The 22,754-nt window shown below is 43.6% G+C and overlaps 3 protein-coding genes, 1 long non-coding RNA gene and 1 pseudogene across 4 annotated transcripts; 1 reads left to right on the top strand and 4 right to left on the bottom strand.

The window, feature by feature from the left end:
* Window positions 1–1,468: 1,468 nt before the first annotated feature.
* On the bottom strand, window positions 1,469–4,117 carry LOC143006154 (growth arrest and DNA damage-inducible protein GADD45 beta-like; annotated as a pseudogene).
* A 219-nt stretch (window positions 4,118–4,336) lies between these two features.
* On the bottom strand, window positions 4,337–8,637 carry LOC143006153 (interferon-induced protein 44-like). The gene is made up of 8 exons (XM_076157491.1): window positions 8,540–8,637; window positions 7,282–7,786; window positions 7,079–7,130; window positions 6,523–6,718; window positions 6,022–6,174; window positions 5,729–5,900; window positions 5,463–5,563; window positions 4,337–4,971 (listed from the first exon to the last, which is right to left on the bottom strand). The coding sequence occupies exons 2-8, from the start codon at window positions 7,760–7,762 to the stop codon at window positions 4,723–4,725; spliced, it is 1,404 nt and encodes a 467-aa protein (XP_076013606.1). The 5' UTR covers window positions 7,763–7,786; window positions 8,540–8,637; the 3' UTR covers window positions 4,337–4,722.
* LOC143006157 (uncharacterized) lies at window positions 8,364–11,351 on the top strand. The gene is made up of 4 exons (XR_012964220.1): window positions 8,364–8,442; window positions 8,868–8,907; window positions 10,477–10,526; window positions 11,231–11,351. It is a non-coding gene; the product is annotated as an uncharacterized LOC143006157 (long non-coding RNA).
* Window positions 9,286–16,729, bottom strand: LOC143006155 (microtubule-associated protein 1S-like). Its single transcript, XM_076157492.1, has 9 exons — window positions 16,504–16,729; window positions 16,006–16,088; window positions 15,704–15,841; window positions 14,770–15,265; window positions 14,590–14,676; window positions 12,013–14,513; window positions 11,791–11,932; window positions 11,466–11,683; window positions 9,286–11,382 (listed from the first exon to the last, which is right to left on the bottom strand). The coding sequence occupies exons 1-9, from the start codon at window positions 16,601–16,603 to the stop codon at window positions 11,227–11,229; spliced, it is 3,921 nt and encodes a 1,306-aa protein (XP_076013607.1). The 5' UTR covers window positions 16,604–16,729; the 3' UTR covers window positions 9,286–11,226.
* Window positions 16,730–18,315: 1,586 nt separating this feature from the next.
* Window positions 18,316–20,960, bottom strand: LOC143006262 (cocaine- and amphetamine-regulated transcript protein). The gene is made up of 3 exons (XM_076157645.1): window positions 19,306–20,960; window positions 18,973–19,053; window positions 18,316–18,643 (listed from the first exon to the last, which is right to left on the bottom strand). The coding sequence occupies exons 1-3, from the start codon at window positions 19,438–19,440 to the stop codon at window positions 18,536–18,538; spliced, it is 324 nt and encodes a 107-aa protein (XP_076013760.1). The 5' UTR covers window positions 19,441–20,960; the 3' UTR covers window positions 18,316–18,535.
* Window positions 20,961–22,754: the final 1,794 nt, after the last annotated feature.

The following is a 22,754-nucleotide window of genomic DNA, read 5'->3' as shown; positions in this document are numbered from 1 at the left end:
TATTGTGTCAATGCTGGTCTTGGGGTTATCAAATTAAATGAACAGTCTTAAGTAGAACACGTGGCTCAGGAAGGAAATCCACTGTTGTGAGCCTTGTAAAGTTTATTTCTGGTCAGGCGAGGAGAGTTGACGCTCCCCACCTGTAGACCTCATATCAAAACATCACTTAATGGGCTCTGAACCTCCCCAAGACTCATCTTTTGTGTTCTGATCTCCTGTGTATGCATACAGTACATGTATCTTTTTGCCTTGATTGATTATGAAGAAAATATATCTATTTTTTGTAACTGTTCTCTGATGTGCCATAACTCATGTTTTCTTGCACACTGTTAATATTTTGTGGATATTGCTGTTTAAAAAAGAAGAAGATGATATTGAGAAGTAGATAACATTAATAAAAAGATGATATAATTCACATGTTGTCGTATCTTCTCTTGTGCTGCATGAAGACAGGTGGGTCAGGTGTTTCTTCACTGTGTGTGTGTGTGTGTGTGTGTGTGTGTGTGTGTGTGTGTGTGTGTGCGCGCGTGAGCGCGCGCAGCTTCACTCTGTGCAAGGACAAAAGCCTGCAGAGCCCAACAAGAGTCAACAAAGGGCAAGGTCAGGTAAATCCTCCTTGTTGGCTCATTTTGCAGGAATGTTATTGTTGGCATTCCTCTCGCGGGCCCTCTGAAGCACCGCTGGAACAGTCACGGCTCTCTAGTAAAGTCTCCGACCAATCCCGTAAAGCCCTTGGTGAGCCTGAACCAATTAGATTAAGGGCGGAGGAATCCCAGCCAATCGGAAACCCGGTGGTGCAGGAGGGGCGTTGCGCGAACCGAAGCCCCGCCCATGTCCCGCTGATAGTAAACAAACGGAAGGCCCATGTGCCTGAATGTTCCTTCGCTTCACCCACGCTGTTGTCAGACATGTGAGAGCGCAGGGAGGGGAGGATGAATACAGAGCGCCGTCATACACGATCGTGAGAGGACTCCATTATCTAGTATGGGCGGGCCAATTTGTACAAACTGCGGGTTTGAATCCTCGGGGAAATGCATGTTGTGTTTTAAGAAAATGCAACAGAAAAAGGCCGATAATGTCTATATGTGGCCAACGCGTCCCCATTGGACCCCCACACCTTTCATACTTCCCCCACCTTCCCACTCCCATCCTGTAAGAAGACAGTATAGTTTCCTCATCAGCTTGTTTTGCCTGTTTGTGACGAGTTTCTGTCTCCACCCCGGTTAGTTTCTCTCTCCGTGACTTTGTCGTGTTTACAACAATGGCAGCTCTGGCAGTGAGCGGGAGGCATTCTGGCGGACAAAAGCCATTTGCCCCGGGAGGCTGATTGCTCTCCATTACTGCAGCCCGAATGTAAACCGGCGTTGCACGGCTCAGGCAAAGCTCCACATTGGCTCCATGACGAATGCACGCATGTTTTTGCTTTTGTATCAGATATCAGTCAATCGTTTACGAATACAGTGTTTATTGATTTTGTAGACAGATCAGAAAAGAGAGTATAAATACCTACATAAACAAATCATTTCAAGTGCGATACAGTCGGTGCTATGCCTACATCATTCAATCACAGGTTAACAAAGTAAATATTAATCTACAGCATAAAATCAGAAATGCTTTGGTAAATATTTGCTCCTGGTGGCACAAAGTTCTTCTTTGGCAGTACAATCACATTTTGCGATCACTTTTCAATCAAATCAATCAAAGTAGATCTCTATGCCGATCACCTGTTCTCTGACCACAGTACATATATTTTGCAATGTTCCTACAATGCCACTGAACCCCGTGTGGCTTTAACTTAAACATTGTCTCCATTTCAGTTTCCAGGATGACAATTCCTATGCAGGTCCAGCTGCTCACTTCCAAGAACACACATGCCTCACGCCCTGTTCTTTTGTAAAGATACAAAACACACACTCACACAACATACACATTTAACAAACACACACCTTGATTACAAATGACTATCCAATGTCACTGGAATTCCTGGCATAGTTTCACAATGACAGGTTTCACTTCCAGTTGGAGAAATACAAAGGCCATCCAGATTAGTGGTTGGGCTTTGTACCTTAACTAGTCAGGCTACTGTTGCATGTTGAATTCCACATGAGCAGCCTGACAGAGGTTTAAATTTGGTTTGGATTTAAGAAAGTGTATGTGCATAGTGCATTGGTTTCTGCCTGCCTGTTTTTCACACTGACTGCATCATCGATTAATCTCCGCTCTGGGCGTCTCAGCAGTCACTTCAAATAAAGTTTTTGCTCCAGCTCTTTGTCAGTCATTCCATAAGGACAGTCCGTTCCAATCCTCCCCTGCGTTAGCTACAATGGATCCTTCACTTCATCAGTATCTGAACCCAGAAAGACCTCCTATGTGATCCGTTGTGCTCGGGTGCTGGACCCTTCAGCTCTCGTCCAGGACCAATTTAGGCACCCACTGGTCAAGGCGTTGGCTCTCCTGGCAGTAGGTCCCCACTTCCTGTAGTCTGGGGGTTCTGCAGAGGACGAGTGAAACAGTTAACACACCGTCTCAAATTGGCACTGTTTGGAATAGATTGGATGGCTGTTCTGCAGAATCAAACGCACCGTCACCAGAAGGCAGTGGAGGTCTCTGTGCTCTTCCTGGTTCCTGTTGTCGTCCACGCCTCCCAGTAGCTGCTGGAGCCGTGAGACGCCATAGACACGCAAGATGTTGATCCCGTTGTCACAGCAGAAGGCCTGCAGCAGAGTGAAGTGGATCTGCAAAGCCACGTCGTATTCATCATCAGCTGCCAGAACACACAGGACCACGTCGTCTGGGTCGCTGAGGAAGAAGTGAGCAGAAAATAGATCAGTCAAGGCCTTCAGGGTATCAGTTAAATTCAGACAGAACCAAATCTGAGTTATATTTGTATACTCACTCAGTAAGACGTTTTGCTGACTCATAGATCCCTATGGTCAGACAGTCTTGTGTCTGTGCCCTCACCAGCAACTCCTCCAGAGCCAAACTTATGGACTGCATCCTGACAGAGAAAGAGACAATCAACCTTTAAATTCTTCTAGTACTCTGTCTAATACTCCATCAATTACATGCATTACATGCCTTTCAAAGGACAATATACCAGAAACACCTCAAACTAACTATACCAGAATGCGACGGAAAGTTACATACTAATCTAAATTTATTCTGTCACAAGAATGCAGTAAAATGGTTCAAACAGAAATTTGATATTTACATTGATCCAAAGCTGAGCAAACTAGGCAATCCTGCAAGAAACTAGCTTAGACGCTCTCCGACTTCTCTTGTCAACCCTACTGGAACATCTTATCCCTGATATTTCACCCACCCCTTAATGTCTTGACGCATGTTCAACTTTGACGCCATTCATGACGCCATTCATGACGCCATTAGCGGGTGCTTGGACTGTTGGGGAGTCATTATCAACTCATGGCACCATTAACAACTGTGACGTCACTCGTGAATCCTCTCATGTGTCCCACTACTATAGTTTGATAATGCAAATATAAAAGATTAAAGTGTGAATTAAAACGCAGCCTGGACCCCTAAACATTGTTTCTGTCAAATTCAGAGGCAAAAGAAGGAACGATGCTGGTTATATTGACGTACATACACACACATGCACGCTCTCCATGTCTAGCAGGAAATAAAAGATATAACTTTTATTTTCAAATACTATAATAACTCTTAGTGCAGCTTTAGTCTCGTGCAGTGTTCCATATTTACGCATTCTTCATTCTTAAAGATTATTAAGTAGAAGTTTTGGACATTGACATATCAAATGACATGCATAAACTCTATGCACGAAAGAGTTACTTCAGACATCAACGGTTCGCTGTACAACAAACCTCACGAGTTTAGGTAATATAAAGGTCAGACGCATTTCCCTTCCCCGTGGCTCAGCCAGGATCGTAAAACTATAAACACTGGAACACTGAAAACTCACCCTTGCTGCACGACGCTGGATCCAAAGCTTTCCTCGGGAATCATGTTTGCATTTGAAACATATGACTTAATCCCAAAAAAAGCATATAAATGTCCAGTTATGTCTCGAGCTGCTCACGTGCGTCAACACCGTGCAAGGAGCGTCTGCAGCGTCTTTTGTTGGTAACGTGACGACACAGTATACCGGGACTAAAGAGGGCGGCACCGAAACTGTGCAAGTTTTGCAATTGGCTAAGGATGATCAAAATATCTTCAGCGTCTCTTTCTCTTTATTTATTTGCACACAATCGGTGTCATTTCTGCACAAATTGTTGCATGAAACTACATTTGTCATTCTGACTTGGACTTCCATGTGACATTGTTTTGCAAAAAAACACATTAAACTATATATGTATATATGTATATTCAGGAAACAAAGTGATTAAAATGTGTTTCATAAATGTATGTGAGCAACTTGTGCAATCTTCAACTTTTCACAACATTGAGTTTACATAACTTTACACGACAGCGTATATGAGCGTGAGTGACCCCTAGTGGCTATTGAGGGGAATAACAACGATTTAGAAGCCAGGGACAGAAGAACCATACCATTAACACGGGTTTAAAGAGAGAGAAAAACGACAAATAATATTTATAGTATTCATTTTTATGTGTGATTGAAAAAAGTTGTGCAGAAATATCTTTAAATTAAATGCATGACTTTTCACCGTGGACCAGTTTGGAAATCATCAGTTGTTGGTTTGGACAAAACCACTACATCTTTGTCTGATGATGAGCGATATCTTAATACAGACGGTCGACTTCAGACAGATCTGGCCGGAGATGTTCAGCAGATCTGTAGAGCTCCACCGGAGCCTTCATGTCGTCATCAACCTGATTCTCAAAGAAGTTGTCGGCATAGTTGAGCATCTGCTCCACGGCGCTAAACAGCAGTATGTCAGTGTTCTGGTCCAGGTCCAGCTCCTGGCTGTAGTTCTTCACAGGCAGGATGCAGGATAAGGGGATTCCCAGAGACTCGCTCAAATCCCGGGCCTGAAAGGCAGCACAATAAATCAGTTCCACCACAGCATGTTTCTGTATTAGGGACATTAACTAAGAGTTTGGAATTATCTCCTGGGTTGTGTTCTCCAACATAGGCTGTAGTTTTAGAATTAAAGTTCCAACTCAGATATGACGTGTTTATTAAGAGTTTTCTTATGTGGCAGGCTATGAACTTACCAACCCACATATGTTGTGTTGCCCCAAACGGATGATTACTCAGACACCTCATCTTGTTAGATGATGGTGCTGCTTCTTTTTAAGATGGTAAATGTAATGTATTTGTAATGTTATTTGGCCAGTAGGGGGTAGATTCTTTTTACATACTCACTGGTAAATAATACATATGAATTTAGTTTTAATAATATAATTTATTTATCCTAATCTATATTCAAATGTCACAGATCTACAGATATTATGGAGAACTTCCAATCCTTCCATATATACTTCCACACTGCCAATGCTTTATCTGTAGCTACAGTTACCTTTCTCTGGATGTAAATACTGCGATACACGTTCCTCAAGTCCTCTGCCACCCGGGGGCAGGCCTCATCTACTTTGGTCATGAGCAGAATCTGAGGAATGCCTGGAAATGGACAGAGATCAGAATAAGGTCAAATAGAAATTCAAAAAAAGAGAAGGGGGTAACATTAATGCCTCCTATGGACCACTTAAGTTACTGCAACAACACCAACAGTAGGATTTATAAGTGGAAAAAAACAATGAAATTAGGAAACACAATCCTGCTCACCCAGCTGATTGCTCTTTTTACGGATGGCCGTGAGTTTCTCCAGTGTTTTTTGGGGAAGCAGAGAGACTTGGCAGGTGTCGATCAAATAAACAACACAGTGAATCCTGTCATTCAGTGTCACATCCTTCTTGTAGCCGGGATTCTCCGGAAGGATTGGCGCAGAGGGACTAAACTGAAGGAAATGATGCAGACACACATTAATTGTATTGTTGTCATTCTAGAAAGCAAATAAGCTTCAACAACAACAGCTAACAACAGAAGGAAAGAAGGAGAAGGAGAGAAAGAGGACCTACCTGGTAGCGATCTTGCATGTGACCCCTGTAGATGCTGACCAAGTCCTCAATGTCCAGGCCAGCATCAGCTTTGTCCTCCAGTCCCATTGTGTCGCATAGAACCAGAGGAACAACTACACCACCTTTGCCCGCCTTGATGTTATATGTGCGGAACTGTAGAGATGCATGGAGAACAAAACAATGAAACACTTCTGATTTTATTGATCACTTTTAAAGCTTTGCCTTGAGCTTTTAACCCCTTAGAAGCTTGTACATTTTCATATTATTATTACAATTATTCATATTATAATTATTATTCAGGTTAATTCCATTTATATAATCATGACAGTGTGTTTCGCTTGCAGGTGATACATTACATTCTGGGTTATATTGATCAAAGTGGCTTGAATAAATTTCAAATCCATCCATCCTATCCATATCTTCTTCTTTCCCCACATAACAACTACAGATTAACCTCTCACAATGACCCTCAGATTGGCCCGATGTGCTGCAGATTATTACCTGGGTGGTCAGACTCTTCCCTGCAGTGCCTGAGATGGCCTGAGACGTCATATTGCCTCGAAAAGCTGAGTTGATGGAGTTGAAAAAGCTGGACTTGCCTGCTCCGATGGGGCCAACCAGCAGCACTCTGGCCTTTTGCACTGCCTTCATGTCGGGATTATAGGTCTGGATGGCCTTCATCAGCTGCTGCTTCCTCCTAGAAAGAAACAGTCCAGACCATCGGAGTACAAAATTAATAATCAGATTTGAGTTTGTCACAATCTCTCATTGATAGCACATTATTTTGATCATTTATTGTTCCTTTTAACTGGCATATTGGGCAAATTGAGTCTTAACTTGACAAAATCATCGATCTTTTAAGGTCTTGATTGACATCCAATCAATTGACAATAACTGTAATAATTCATGTCATTTTATCAAGTAAAAATGTCAAACATGTCCTGGCTCCAGCTTCTCTTTAGCTATTCTATGTTTTATGTAACAGAAAATTAAAAAACAGTAAACCATTTTTAACCTTTACAAGCAAAACAATCAATAATCAGTAGTTGCTACCTACTCAAGAGACCAGTTGATGTTCCTCCAGGGCTTAGACAGGAGATCTCCCAAGTCTGTGTGGGAAAATGAATTAGTAGTATAAATAATAGTGTAACGGTGTAATGGTGTAACAAATGCTGCAGGAATATTCACAATAACCTGCAAATTACAAAGTACTGTAATGTGCTCGAGTATATTAGTGACATTCAGTGTTTATGGAGACACCTTCAACTCGGAACACTTCAAACTCAGTCAGCGCCAAGTTGTTCCCGTGCATCTCTGCTGCCTCAAATTCAAAGCCTGTCCCTGGGTTAGACAGGACTTTAGGCTCATCTCCGTCCAGGAACACCAGACCGCCATAGTTAGGAACAGGAGCTCCATCTGTGAAAGCCTTCTGGCCGCTTCTGACCGGCGCCCTCAGAGGTACTCTCCCCACTCCACTGATGCTGTAGAGGAAAGCCTTCTCGTCCACAACGTCTACTCCGCTCTGAGCGTAGTCTTTAGAGGTGTAGGCTCCGAAAACAAAGTTGCTATCGTTGTAGGCGGCGATGACGGTGGGCCCCTGTTTGTCACAGCGGGCGTGGAAGGCAGCAGCGGTGTAGCCGTGGATGCTGGCTTTGTACAGCAGGTGGAGTCTGACATGGCCAAAGAGAGAGAGCAGCCTCTTCTCCTGATCTCCAGACAGGCTGGATGTGACCACAGACATGATGGAGCGACTGAGGAAACAGACCTGAAGATGCAAAAACGTAATGACAGATTCTTATAAAACATCATTGTAATAAGACCTGGATGTATTGTTACAAATTCAAAGGCATTCAAAGGTATTGAATACAGCGTCACTGGATCCCTAACGTCAACATGCAATCCCTTAACCTTATTAAATAAAGATATATACAAAATGTTCAATGCCTCTGTGAGGTACAGCATTCACTTAGTAGAACCAGAATCAGCAAAACAGGCAAATTCCTAGATTGTTAATTCACTGGTGCACCACATTTCCCAGAAATCCTGCTTCACAACCCTGATGCACGTATCAAAGCTAAGATTTATGTCAAAACATTTCAGAATAAAGCACTTATTTCCGAATTAAAGAGAATAGAATGAGAAAAGTTAGGAAAATTCAAATTATGTGGCATTGTTATAAAGTCTTCCTATTACATATTGTAATTTATTTTCAAAAATTTAAAAAAAACACCACCTGTCATTGCGTGCAGGTTTAACGGTGAAGCAGACAGGAAACATACGAAAGGAAAATACATTTAGGGTCTTTTGTTTTGAAAGTAAACGTGAATGACCGAGCTTCGGTACAAACATTATAAACATATTTAAACTAAGGTTATCAGTAAGAGAAAGAAAGTCAAATCAAAAGTGAAAGTAACTCCAAAGGTAAGGCAAAAGTTATTCGTTTAATGTTGGTTGATTGGATACAAATCGCACGGGAGCAAAAATGGAATGAATTCATTGAAATCAAAGTCAAACTCACCCGCAGTGGAGAGATAGCGCTGTGGTTTAAAGAGCAGCGAGGCTGTTGCTACTAATGCTTCAGTCGAAACTGAAATCGTTTAGCTTGGGTGAGGCTCAGCTCAGTACAATAAAGTTATTTCCCTGTTTGCAGATTTTCAGTATAAGATGTTTGATACTCGTATTTTTTAGTTCGAAAATTGGTGATATCACGTTTTTTGTTTTTTAATTATCTATAAGAAGTACAGTTTTAACATGAATGACTGTAAGCAAATGTATTAAAGACTGTATCGATAAATATACAAGCTGAACATGTTTAGGCCTTGTGATTGTTGTCTACCCTCCTGTAGGAACTGGATCTGTATGGAAGAGGAGAGATGGCAGCCTAAGGTAATAAATATGTCAGATCTGATTCTATTCCTGTCGATTATTGAAATCAATGAGCATCTTTGGCTCAGTAAACAAGCATTCAAAGTGGCATTCATGAGCCATTCAGGAGCTGAGAAGAGACTGAAGCTGAAGAGAAACAACAGCGTGACACTGACATCTGAGTGGTTGTCATTGATTTCACACACATAAATAAGGAATAAGGGGGGGAAAATGAATTGAAAGTGTAGAATAAGTTCTCCAATTTGAATTCCCCTTATCTTCATTTGGACATGGATCATGTCTGTATAGCAAAGATGGCTTCACCCTCACATCCAATGATTGATATGTTAAGTAAACATGGATCAGCAGTAAGGCGGGCAGCAAAACAGTGATGCACATTCTTTATTCAATACGTGATCCTCGACGCCACAATCACACATTTCGACATTGTACATACAGGTGTTAACACAAAGTGAAAGGTGAAATATTCTCAATATTCATCCCAGCTGAATTTTTCCCTCCCGCCCACTCTCAATTCTTCATTCCGTATCCTCATGAATATCATGAATGAAAGGACATACAGTACATACGTTTACATGCGTGACACATACAGAGGTGTGGTTCATTTGGCTATTGTGGTTTTCAAAGTATCCATTGCGCACGATTACAGGAAATTCAACTCTGTAACCTGAGCTATTTACTCAAGGCTTTTGCACTACGATAAACAAAACATATGAATGAATGGATGACTTGTTATTCATCATGATTATGGCAGTTACTCCATAATGACCTACAGTATATAAACCATTTCACAAAAGTAGAGCAAATGCCCTTAATGATTGATTACATTTTTGATTAAATTAAACACGTCTATCGCTATACATACATTTTGGATAATTTTGAGATTGTAAATAATGAGATGTTCTCTAGATAGATCTCTTCTTTGTGTTTGATTTGGAGGCAGCACACAGATGGAGGGTGATGGTGACGTCTCTGCTCTCATGCTTTGGTATTGAGGAAACACTCACACTTACATTCAGTTCATAGGCAAAACAGCAAAAGCAGTGATTCATATACACACTTCAACAGAATATGACAGCTATATGAATATATCTACACTGGGATGAGAGAGAGAAGACTGAGGAGATTATTGTCTAAATGTAATCCATTACAGATTACTGATTAGTTATCTGAATTTGCATTTAAAGAGCAGTCCATTTGTCACCGCACGTTCATGTAATCCTGACTTTCAGTTTCAGGATTACATTCTCCAAATATAAATTGAATATCATTTTTAATAGACTTTGCTTATTTACAGATTGATTTGTCATAATTAACCTCTACGACTGTTGTTTACAATGTCTTTATATCTACAATCAAAATACATATCACTTTCAACACTTTGACAAAGACGTTAGTGTGTGTTTCCTGATTACTACTTTTTCAAAGCACTTGTAATGGATTACAGTTACAGAACCATTCTTTCAAACGTGATTGCAGTCATGCATCTGTTACTCGCAACCCTGTTGACAGATACATTCAGATATTGAACTGATAACAGCCTGGTGAGAATATCGTTTCTCTACATAGATCGCGTGGTCGACAGTGAAGCCACAGTGGAACAAAACTTTGGAAATCAGGTACAACACACGGAACACCTCGCTTATAGCATTTACAACACTTGACCATACTGTGAATATGATTTCTTTAAAGATACAAGGTGTAAGTCTCTCTTAGGAGTATTAAGAAGTATAGTGTGATGAATATATAATCTGAATTCCTGTCAGCTGGACCTTCTCTAACCGCATTAATGCAGCAGGATAGGAGATGATGGCTCCTGATAAGACAGCACAGATCATTCTATCAACTCAGTGCTCAACAGTTTAGATAGTGAAAATCCTACACAAGGTGCCTTTAACCCCGTATACACGACACATCTTGACTAATCTATAATATCAGCTTTCATGTGGATCTACTTTAGCAGCCTAACATGCTTTACAGATGCAGCCAGTGTGATCTCCTCTCCTGCCCTGCACAGGGTCATGGGTCAGCAATTCATGCACAATCTCCTACTGGGGTGTGGGGTTTTCCTACAGGGGAGTGACTCGATCAAGGAAAAAGAGACTGTTTAGTGCAAAAACAGCCCACATAGGGGTAATAGACAAGGAAATGACAGGTTGAAGGTCCCATTCACGTGTCATTACCAATTTAGTTATGTTATTTCAGAAAGGGACCGCATAATTCTCTCTCTTCCCCATTCAGCCCTGAAACACATTTCTCTCCTTTGAGCCATTTTCACATACACAATCCCTCTATGACACTACATTTTCGTCATCTGCCTCAGAACTCAATCTTGCAGGCGGGGAAGGTTTCGTCCTGCATAGCCACGGTGCTGTTGGAGCCCAGGACAGTGACGCCCAGCTCCTTCTGTCTGTCCAGGGTCTGCTGGTACCACTCCTGCATCTTCGGCGACTCAAAGGTAGGGATCACTGTCACCTAGAGACACGGCGGGGGAGAAGTCAACATAAAGGATTCCCCCTTACAGACTGAACCGAAGGGAAAACTGTTGGGACATCTACCTGCATAGTGTCGGGCCAAGACGACTTCCCATCCAGCAGTGCATCCAGCATACACCTCATAAGCTCCTCCCGCTGCGGACAATCCCCGCTGATGATGTAACAGGAAGAGCGAACGCCCCTGAAAAAGTCCACGTCGACGGTTGTACAGGAGGCACCGGAGGGAATATAGGCCAGGTCCACGTACACGCCCACTTCACCCACAGAGGTCGACTTGGAGCCTGACAGAGACGGAAGACGAGACCGTGAAAGTGCTGTGGGCCAAAGAATTAGAGAAAGGAAGATACAGAAACAACAACAACAACATTTTTTACTGTACGGCTCGTACCGAGGCTGGGCGAGGACTTTACTGGTGCTGTACGAGAAGAAGAGACGTCCTTGTTTCCCTTTACGTTTCCACTTTGATTCCCTTTCCTGCCTTTCCCCATCTGTGCAGAAGCTGAGACTGATCTTTGAGATGTCTCACTAACCTGATAAAGACAGAATTACATTTTAAATATATACAAAGAGTGGCCGCCCATCCGTTTCTCCTGGTAAGAGAACAACTCACCCCCTTTTTGCCTCGCATGCTGCTGCCTTTTGCCCTCTTCCCATCAGACTCAGACTGAGGGACGGGCATGGTGGCATCTGGGTGTGGGGGCAGAGGTGGACTGTCCCTGAGTGGGGCTGGTAGAGGATCCGGGGGCAGAGACTGACTGGAGGGGGGGTCATGGGGGGAGTTGGTGGGCTCGCTGCATGACTCCTCCTCGTCTGAGTCCAGAGCCCCGTCTGCTGTGGTGGATGGGCAGTCCTCAGTGCATACGGGGGCGTTTGATTCGCTGGCCGACGTGTCCTTGGGGTTGTTGTTGTTGTTGTTGCCGTGATACGATGTGCCTAAGGCTCCTCTGGAGGGCTCACTGGCACCTGAGCTGGAGTCGGGCTGCTTGAAATGCTTGAACTCGCAGGGTGAAACCAGACACAGGTCCACGTCATGAGATGACACCTCAAAATGAAGTGTGTTGGGAGCTGATGGATGCTCCGCCTCTGAAATCTGCCCCAGACATTTTGGCTGCTTCTTCATTGACATGCCCACAAAATGGCTTCCATTTGGGTGAGAGTGTGTATGTGTACTGTCGTCTCCATCTCTCTGGCTCACAGCAGTGGGTCCCTGCTCGAAGGACATGGATAGGGATTCATCAACTTCTGTGGACTGGGGCGAGCTCACCTCTGCTGGCATGGAGTGCGTAGTGGTAGTAGTTGCGACGGAGGGAGAAGGATCAGAGCTTCCATCTTTAAATGAGCCCAAAGAGAGGAAACTTAAGTGCTTCTCTTTGGGATTTGAGCTTGTGTGGCTGTCCTGAATGCTTTTGGGCTCACATGTCTGCCCCTGCTTTGGCTGGTTGGCATCGTTGTCATCCAAATGACCAATCTGAGCCTGCTGTAGCCTGCTGAGGGTAGCCCTGTTGCCCCACACATCATCTGGGGACAGGCAGTAAGGTGTGTGGCCCGCACTGTTGGGCCGCGAGTCTGGGGACGCAGGTTCCACAGTCTCCTCTTCAAGACTGAGAGGAGCCTGGTTCTCTGGGGAGGATTGGGATGGAGGGCTGCTTTTCAAAGCCTCATCACAGGGAAAGTGTTCAGTTGGGGTGAAGTCCAGCTGGACAGTGTGCTCACTCTTTGGGGGTTTGCTAAAAGGAGAAGTAGAGTCACCAGCTCTGGATGCCTTTCCTGGTTCCTCAGCAGTTGCAGGCTGTTCTGCTCCATGTGTCAGCGAGTCTACCTCAGCCTTTCTTCCACTCTCTCGTCCACCATTATGACCACTCTGTTCTTCCATTATCTCCATGCCACCTGCTGCTTCCTCCCCGAGTGCCTCCGCAGCCCGATCACTCGTCTCTCTGCATAGATCTCCAGGGATCTTCTCATTTCCTGACTGGCTGCATGTCTGTTTTCCTTTATCTGCTCTTTGCACCTGTGCCTCTTCTCTCTCAGTACCCTCCCTGAGTTTGAGGAAATCAGACGTCATATCCTCAGGTGTAGACATTTTGGAGCCACAGGGGTTCTCCTCAGGCGCTTTCTCTGGTTTTAGACTTTGTTGCTGCTTATCAGAGCCCGCTGGCTCTCGCGTGTCTAATAAAGTCCCTGTGTTGGGTTTCCTTGAATTGTTACTTGTCACTTCAGCGTTCACGTGTACCTGCTCCGTCTCCTTTGATGGTTGTTTGCCTGTTTTCTTCCCCCCTGTTTTAGGGTCCTGTTTTGACTCCTTTTTGGGCTTTGTCTTATTTTCATTCTTTGGTTTGGAGGGGAGAACGTCCACCTCTTTCCTTACAGATCCGTTCTCCTGTTTCTTGCCAGTCTTCTCCTCCTTTTTCCCATCCTTGCCTCCTCCTTTTTTTACAGATGCTGCTTTCTGTTTCACGCCATTCTCTTTGATTTTAGCTTTATCAGCATCTCTTTTGACTTTTTCTTTAGTACCAACTCCATTCAATACTTTCCCTTTTTCCTTTGCCAAAACATCCTTTCCTTCTTCCTTGACTCCCTTCTCTTTTCCTTGCCTGGGTGTGGTCTCTTTGCCTTCCTTTGACTTCCCACTGTCCTGGCTCTCCGTTCTCTTGGCCTTTCTGTCCTCCTCCAGCTTCTCCATGTCCCCTGTGGTCACTGTGGGTTTCTGAAGGAAGGCCAGACCCTTCAGCTTCTCCAGCCCCTCCAGCAGCTTCGCCTGAGGGGTAACACCGGGGAACAGCACCCTGACCACCTTCTCCTGTGGGCAGGCTGGGTGCCACACGAGCAAGGCACACACTGAGGCCAAGGCAGTGAGAGGGAGAGTTTGAGACTTGGATGTTGATGAGACGGTATCAGGCCAGTTTTGCATAAGTGTCTGGTACTCTTGACTGTCCCTGCCTGGGTTGATGACGTACAACTCCAACTGTCCCACTCCCATCTTCTGGAACAGGATTAGTGGCTCAATGGGGGACCCCTGTAGGCGAAATATTGGCTGTGGTGTAATGTCTAACTTCTTTAATAACTTTAAGGTTAGAGTCGCCTGGTCTGTGCACTTCAGTACATTGTCCACACCTGAAAGGAAACAACATAATAGTGGTTTTAGAAAATAATGTTTAAATGTATAAAAGAAGATCTTATTGTGACTTACATAGCTGTGGTTGATTCTGCAACCTGCTGGGAGCATTAAAGAACACGACTCCAAGCTCTGGGGAGATCAGCCTCTTAGAAGAGTCATCTATTCAGACAATAGAGGACACAGAAAGGGGAAAGTAAAGAGAATTTGTACAGGAAGTGACCACAGTTGAATTTCAGTTACCCTTTTTGGTACCTTTGACCTCAGATCCCAGCTCCAACTCAGCCACCTTCCTCTCCAGAAAAGTGTTGACTCCCGGGAGGTTCTCTGTCCCGATGTGTGTCAACATAACAGCGTCCACCCGGTCCAGGTGGCGCACCAGCTTCCAGAAACAAGCCTGAGAGTCTGAGCCTCCATCCACCAGCACGGTGAAGCCGTTGACCGCGAAGAAGGCACAGTCGCCGCGGCCGGCAGGGAACACGTAGCAGCAAGGGCGGGACAGCTTGAGAAAACCCACCGTGCAGGGAGGAGGAAGGATTTCGAAAGGAGACGGGGGGCAAAGAGTACCAGAGATGAGGGAGGTAAACTCTACTAGGGCCTCCATGGCTGGCAGCACCTCTGCAGGGTTAATATGAAGGGTAAAAGGGGCCACGGGCTGGTTTCCTAAAAGAGTCTTCCTCCACTGGCCAATGCTGGGACAGCTGAGCGTCAGATTAAGCTCTGAGGAAGAGCCACCCTGTTCATCTATGAACTGGAAAAGAGGAAGACAGAGACATAAGTCAGTGATTATATGCGTATCGTAAAATATTTTTATTGTGGCTCGAGGAACATTAGTGTTGATCCATTGGTCTGTCCAACACTTGAGCTCAAAAGTATCTAAACAACCAGATGGATTGCCATGAAGTTTAGAACAGACATTCATGGTCCCCAGAGGATGAATACAAACAACTTTTACGATCCCGTTTGTTTTCATCAAGTGCTCCTGAATCTTAAGTCCAGCGTCAAATTTCCTTATCAGTGCCATGAATTATAAAGCACATTTGTTGCATATATTGATGGTCCCCAGAAGATGAATCATAAAAAGCTTCGGCACAGAGCAAAATACCATTTAAATTTAAAGCAGTTGATGAAATACGTTTTAGATCGCCAACATACTGCAATACAACCATGCAAAGCTCAAACTCCATACCTGCTCTGTGAGAATGTCTCTCAGCTGGTGCGGTGAAAACTGTCCTTTGTGAAACAGCAGCTCTCCGCTCTCCTCTACACTGTGACCGGCCAAGATCAACAGCTTGTGAGCCGATTCGCTGGACAGCAAACTACACACCTGACCGAGGAGAGAGGGAGATGGAACGCTGTGTTATTTTACAACGTCACTCTACATCTACACAATCAGATAGAAAGGACGGGAAGGAAAGAGTAAACACTTTTTGGTGGTATGGTTTGTCATATTGGACAGACAAGACCTGTGGTCATCAGGCAGACCCTCACCTCTGACTGAACCTGATCCTCAGTTGGACTGATCAGCACCTGGGTGTCCAACACTTTGCTACTGTGGCGTAGACATTTATGTCCTGAAGAGGCAGAGAGAGAGAGAACAAGGGACAGACCAGAAAACAGAAAGAAGAGATGACGGGGTGTGTTAAAGGAAACAAACGGGTGCAGGCAAGGAGAGAGTGAAAGGGCAGGAGCGAACAGGGGGAGAACTCCAAGAAGTGGAGCTAAGACAGGGCTCCTTATTGACTCACTGAGGAAAGACGTTAGAGGGGAGTATGTTTGAGGAAGAGATGCCAAGTTGGAACGCTCGTCTGAGGGGAAGTGGATAAATGACTGACGAACCAGAACTGACAACGACGGAAAGAAAATTCTCTTGCTTTCAAGTCAGACACAATGACGAAGAGCGACACTAACCCAAGACCCTCCATTTTACAAGGCCCATTTCCTCAACTATGAAGAAGAAGTCCAAAAATAGCACATAACAAAACTTACCACATGCAGACAGCCATTTCCTGCTCTTGTTTTGAGTTAGTCCACATGTATCACTTAGGAGCCCAGCTGTGACACGACTACATGTATGTGGCTTGGACATTTGATTGCCTTCTTCTCTATTTCACTATGCGCCTTTTCAGCTGGCACGGCTCTATTTCTGTCCACAGGGCCCACCCAAGTTTAACAATCGAGTGGCTGCTCCTCCGCTTTCCTTCCTTCCTTCTTTGCTGACCCCAGACCAGCTGACCATGGTTGGGTACCATGGAGACAGGAGCCTTCAGCGCAAAATGGGTTTAAAGGGTTTTATTTTTTTTCATAAGGGAGCAAAGAGAGTGACGCTTACACTTACCTGTGCCCTTAAATGACGCAGTGTGATGGGAGAGGAATTCTTGGAGATAGAGATTCAGATTGCAGGATATCAAGTCCACATCCCATGACCGTATACCTGCAGACATACAGTGAGATACATCAATCTCTCTCTCTCTCTCTCTCTCTCTCTCTCTCTCTCTCTCTCTCTCCCTCTCTCTCTCGCCCACTCTCTAGCACCAGATGTGGCCTTCACAACCAACTTAATCCTTTAGAAATTGGTCACTAAGCCCAGTAAACTGAATTTGTTGTCTGACAACCATTGGTAGGCGGCCTTTAGAAACAGCGCCATCTAGTGCCTGTTTAGTGGCAGGATCAGTTCCATTCTCGGTTTTGAACACATGAATTCACAGAAACCCCCTATTTCTTCACTTTTGTTCTGATTTTGACATTGGAAAACAGGGGAAATTAAGTTATTCTCATACCTCTCAGACGGAACTAAAACGTTATCCTGATCTGTCATTGGTATCCGTACTGAGTTACCTCAGCAGGTGAAGATGACCCCACCTCCTCCCCCTCCTCCCCCTCCTCTCCTCCCTGGGCATCTTGCATTTGAACACATTGTGCTGGATTTTGGTTTCTCCATTATAAAGGAATCTTCGTGGCGTCCACTTTCACTGTATGCATGTTGATTCTTGACATGTCGTTTGAGGCAAAGGGCTCAGTCGACAGCGCAGACAAACCAGACTGCTGTTAATTACAACATGCCTGGAAGAAACAAGGGTGATGCTGATGGTGGAACAACGCCAGATGACGCACCCCCCTTTAGGGTGGGCGAAATTGCATAAACGCTGCAATGGCTTCAACGCAGCAGCATCCGTGATGATTAAACACGATGATGTATTTGCAGCATCCAATATCTGAAATCATGTTTTACGCAATTTTTTTGACAAACCCAAAGATTTAAACGTACCTCGTTCGATCTCCCCGCTGATGTGCTGATCAGCCTTTCCGGGGTGACCGCCGGTGCGTCCGATGATGATCAGCAGGGAGTACTTGTGGAGGCACCGGTCGAGGTTTGCGGCCGCAGCGCGTCTCGGCTCCTCCCGGACCTCCCTCCCCAGCAGCACCCGGCTGGCCGCCATGTTGGAAACTCGTTCTCGGCTATGATGTCATTGAAAAAGCACTGACAGCGTCTTTTATGATCGGGGCTGACAGCCGCGGAGCGCCGGAACGCAGCAATGCATTAGAGTGTGTGAGGGGATGAATTATTGATGTGACTGATGGCAATTTACCAAAATATGTCTCTCTCTCTCTCTCTCTCTCTCTCTCTCTCTCTCTCTCTCTCTCTCCCGCACACACACACAATTTAATTCAAAATACATTTATTGTCTTACTGATTCTACAAATCTGTTTAAGAACATAGGTTTAATTAATCATGTATCTTACACTTCTCCCTACATGAAAACACACACCAATTAACTATAAACGCAATGGCTCTTGACATAAACGTGGCCAAACACGAGAAAATAGGTGTGCATGAAGCCTAACTTAAAAGAAAAAACATCCAGTCAATTTACAAAAACATGATTTATTAAGCACATCAGACATGCATCACTTCACATTAGTAGCCCTGCAGCCTCGTTTTCACATTTCACAAGTTCACGTGTTTGTATCACTGTAACTCTCTCCCGTGTTGTCATGCTCTTTAATTATCGCGATACTTTCACAAGCATTTGAGGACATAAAAGTTACAGGACGTCCCTCTAGGGCAGCTGCACAGCGTGCCGATGCGCGCGCCTTTACGCACGGCGCACGGCTCTCCGGCGTCACACTGGAATGATAGAAAAGAGCAAACATGAATAGAAATGCTAACTTTATTTTAACATTTAACATTTAACGAGAAGGGAATATGAAAACATCTCAGTGATTAGAAAGAAGTTTTAGACTCTTATGAGAACACTGTCTTTACAAAGTGTGATAACCGGAAATGGTTTTCGTGACGGACCATAAAACAAATTTAACGAACTCAAAATGAATCAAATATGTTGAGTAATGTAACACAATTGGTGAATATAAAGTTCCAGAAATCTATAACCTGTTTTCTCACAGAAAATAATGTTTAAAAAGTAAAATTATTATAAATTCTGTTTCTGCACTCACCGAGGGCAGCCAGCCGAGTTTCTTCTCTGAGGGCATTTCTTTGCTTCTCAGCTTCTCCAGAACCTCTTGCAAGGCTTCAATCTAAGTAGACAACAGCATTAAAAAAAAAAGAGTACCATTATGACATAAAAACCATCAGCCAATGCAATAATTTCTCTTCAATTTAAGATCCCTCTGTAATACCTCTATGTTTAGGCTGACAATCGAGAGTCATAATGTTTGTTTTAAATTTTGAGTAACGTTACAATTCTTTCGATCATTGTTATCTTTGCGAAATGGTTCTGTAAAGAAAACAGAAACAGTCTTAATCGTGTTGTTATCTCTATCTCTTACCAGGTCCTTCTCCTCTTGAGTTTTGAGGGTGAAGTCCACCGAGCGCGTCTCCAACGAGGAGTCCTCTCCGTGAGCGAGCATCATGTACGCGCAGCAGCAGGTGGCAGCGAGCAGGAGTGTGCGGACGCTGACCATGGTGCTGAACCCAAACGGCGGTTGGAGAAAGTGGGAAAGGCTTTCTGTGGGAGGTTTGGATGATTCTGGAGGTCTCCTGCTCCGAGGAGGCCTCTTTATAGCCGCTCTCCACCGGCTGCTGACATCAGCCAGCCTCTGAAATATTCATGGAAACTTTGACTTGGGTCAAGCTGCTCATCACCTTTGGATGTTTGAGCAGTCACAGGAAGGGACCAGGGCGGATATAAGGACGGGTGTGGGCAAAGGTGGAGGGTTATGCATCACAGAAAGCATATTTGACAGAAGGATTTCTCTAATTTAATGTCATGGTGGATGGATAGAGATCAAACTTCTTTATCTCAATTTGTATAACTATAACACTCGTATACAGGAGCAATGTTGTCGATTAAATTAATAAAATTAATTTAGGAAAATTATCAATTTCAATCACTAGCATTCAGTCTGTATTTCAGCTTTGCAACAAGCATGCAATCAAATGTATGTTATGATGTGAGTCATTCAACGACTCACACATTAGTCATATGTGTCAGAAATAGCCTCACTACCATGACAAATGAACAAAAATATCTGATGCACAATGAGTTACCTTAGACACATAATATCAGACTCTTGAGAACAACATCTTTAAACCTTGCGGTAGCGTTTTGCTGCTACTCAATTTTGCCAATCTTTCAGTCACCTTTGTTCAATAAAGCTGAAGTCAGACTGCAGGTTAACCCACTCTGACACTCTGATCTCTAATCAAGATCCAATTTCCTCTTGTATGAATAACATCAATTACCCCCAAGGCAGTGTGTGTGTGTGTGTGTGTGTGTGTGTGTGTGTGAGAGAGAGAGAGAGAGAGAGAGAGAGTGACTTTAAACCCTCATTTGTGGGTTTGTGTTTATACAGGAGCCAGACCAGAGACCCTACGTCACTAACAAATCCCTTGTATCCCCTGAGAGGCCATTCCTCCATCATACTGATGTCGATCCTGTCCCCTCTGCTCTGAATAAGACATATGGTGCAGACAGCACAATAAAGGGTCAGTTCATATAAAGCCAATGACCCAGTTAGACTGAACTTATACAATAAAGGTCACATGAGACATTCTAATACAGGTTACATTCAAAGTATTAGATTAGTCCAAGATTAATACACTTCTACTCTACTTTTCTACATCAGATGCCTCATACAGTAGTTTCCTCTGTGACTCTCATAGGTGAAGATAATTTGTAAGACTTTCTCTGCTTTCTACACATGGGTCTAGAGTGCTCATTAATCTGTTTTTCAATAACAAAATGCCCATAGTTGTGGCATATAGATAGTATTGAGTGGCAGCAGTAATGGATTTTCTCCAAAGTAATCCATTACTGCTGCCTGAGTAATGGATTACTTTGGAAGTAAATCTATAGCTTTGGCTCAAAGATCTAGATTGAATTGAAGCCATTTGACTTTCAGACTTAAAGATTAGACAACGGCAACCGCATTACACTAAGCCCTGGATTTCCTACACCAATAGGCCAAAATGTTGAATTTATGGTAGAAACAAATTAAGTTCTTACTGTGGCCTCATCTAATGCCCACTGCTTAATAATAATAATAAAAACATCTGTGACGACATTTTGTCTGCATGCTGAATGAGTATTTTATTTATAACAGTTTATAAAAATAAAATACAAAATAATTTCAAAACTAAAAAGAAAAACACTGTACAAAGCATTGATATGATACAAATGATAGAATAAACACAAATAATTACAGTTATATACATTGCCACAACTCCCACCTGTTACATTCTTTCCTTGAGACTGTACAGTTACATTTCAAAATCATTACAACACAATAATATTAACCCATAAAAAAATTATAAATATTGAATTCATAACAATGGATGGGCGAATTAGCGAATGTGACAATAAATAATTTCTGTCAAGTATTTATAATTTATGAACGAGTAATCCAATGTTATGACATGAGAGTGTACCAGTGAGCACCAAAGCCTTCATTAGATCAACTCAACACAACAAAAAGTTAGTTTGTTCTGTTGGCTAATGGCCACAAATACCTGCAAGCCCATATAAATACCTCACCAAGCTACCAGCAGGCCACTCAGAAAATGTGACAAAATCTAATGTGGAGGGTAACAAGAGTACTACAACTACACACACACATACACACACGCGAATATGTATGTGCAATAATAAGCAAAACAAAAGCATGAGAAGAAATTTTGATTATCTTTTCTGAGAACCAGCAGCACAGCTTGGCGTCCCTTCAACTCTCTCACTGAAGCCTGTTAGTACATAAATTGTGGTTTTCAATAAGGATTCTGTTTATGTGATTACAGTATGTGTGTTAAAAGTCTGCAGGATAGCATTTCTGAAATCTGAAAGCTTGAAATATGCTGCGAATGAGAAGAGGAGACAGAAATTTCAAGTCCCTCCCGTGTAAAAAGCGTATCATTAAGACATTTGAATATTAGCTACACCTCCAAACTTTGAATATGCACCAGTGGATCGATAGGTTTGAGCACAACACTCTCCATCTGACTTGCTGGCGGCCATTTGCAAGGGGGAAGAACTGTAGGGGAAGGCTGGTTTTGGCCTCAAAGCGTAGTGACCCTCGACACAGACAAGGCTCAGTCATCCCTCGCTACGCACAGAGGGGGAGAGAAGAGACATTAAGGCGACTGACTGACTGAACACTGTCTGCCTTCAGGATGAGTCATCGCAGCTGCAAGACCTGCATGCATTTTACACCGACGCAACACTCTCTGACGCCGATCAGGTTCAAACCATGGTTGCGAAACGTATCAAAATATTTGGCAATGTGATTCCCTCCCCACTGTCCATATTGTACAAGCGCTTCAGCACAGCAAAGTTCGTCCTATTCAAAGTCTACATTTCGCGTACTCATGTTCCGATTGTGAATAGAACACAATCGTTCCAAGAATTCGCAGAGAAGTTGCATCATGGGACAAGGAAAGGGAAAGGAGACTGAGATGGGAAGGAAATACACAACAGAAAGCACAAAAAAAGTGTTTGATGGGAAGTTGTAAGCTGCTTCATAGTTTGTTCTGATGTCATTTCTTTTGCTGAGCATGCAAAGAGTAGCACAGGGGGAGGGGCTTATTTTACATTATCCTACAAGAGTAGCCGTGGAGAGTTTCAGCGAGGGAATCTGGACAAAATCAGGTCATACAACGCAGCGATTCCTTTGCCTTGTGCATTAACATACATGTGTCAGTACAGGAGACATTGTGTGACGCCAAAAAGGTACAGAGGCATTAAACATCATTCGGCTGTCAGAAGTACATATGGCCTACATCTTCA

Source organism: Genypterus blacodes, unplaced genomic scaffold, assembly GCF_046128005.1.
Source record: "Genypterus blacodes isolate CSIRO-AG114 ecotype Tasmania unplaced genomic scaffold, CSIRO-AGI_Gbla_v1 ptg000073l_1, whole genome shotgun sequence".
NCBI classification, from domain to species: domain Eukaryota; kingdom Metazoa; phylum Chordata; class Actinopteri; order Ophidiiformes; family Ophidiidae; genus Genypterus; species Genypterus blacodes.
This window is presented reverse-complemented; position numbering and strand designations above follow the sequence as displayed.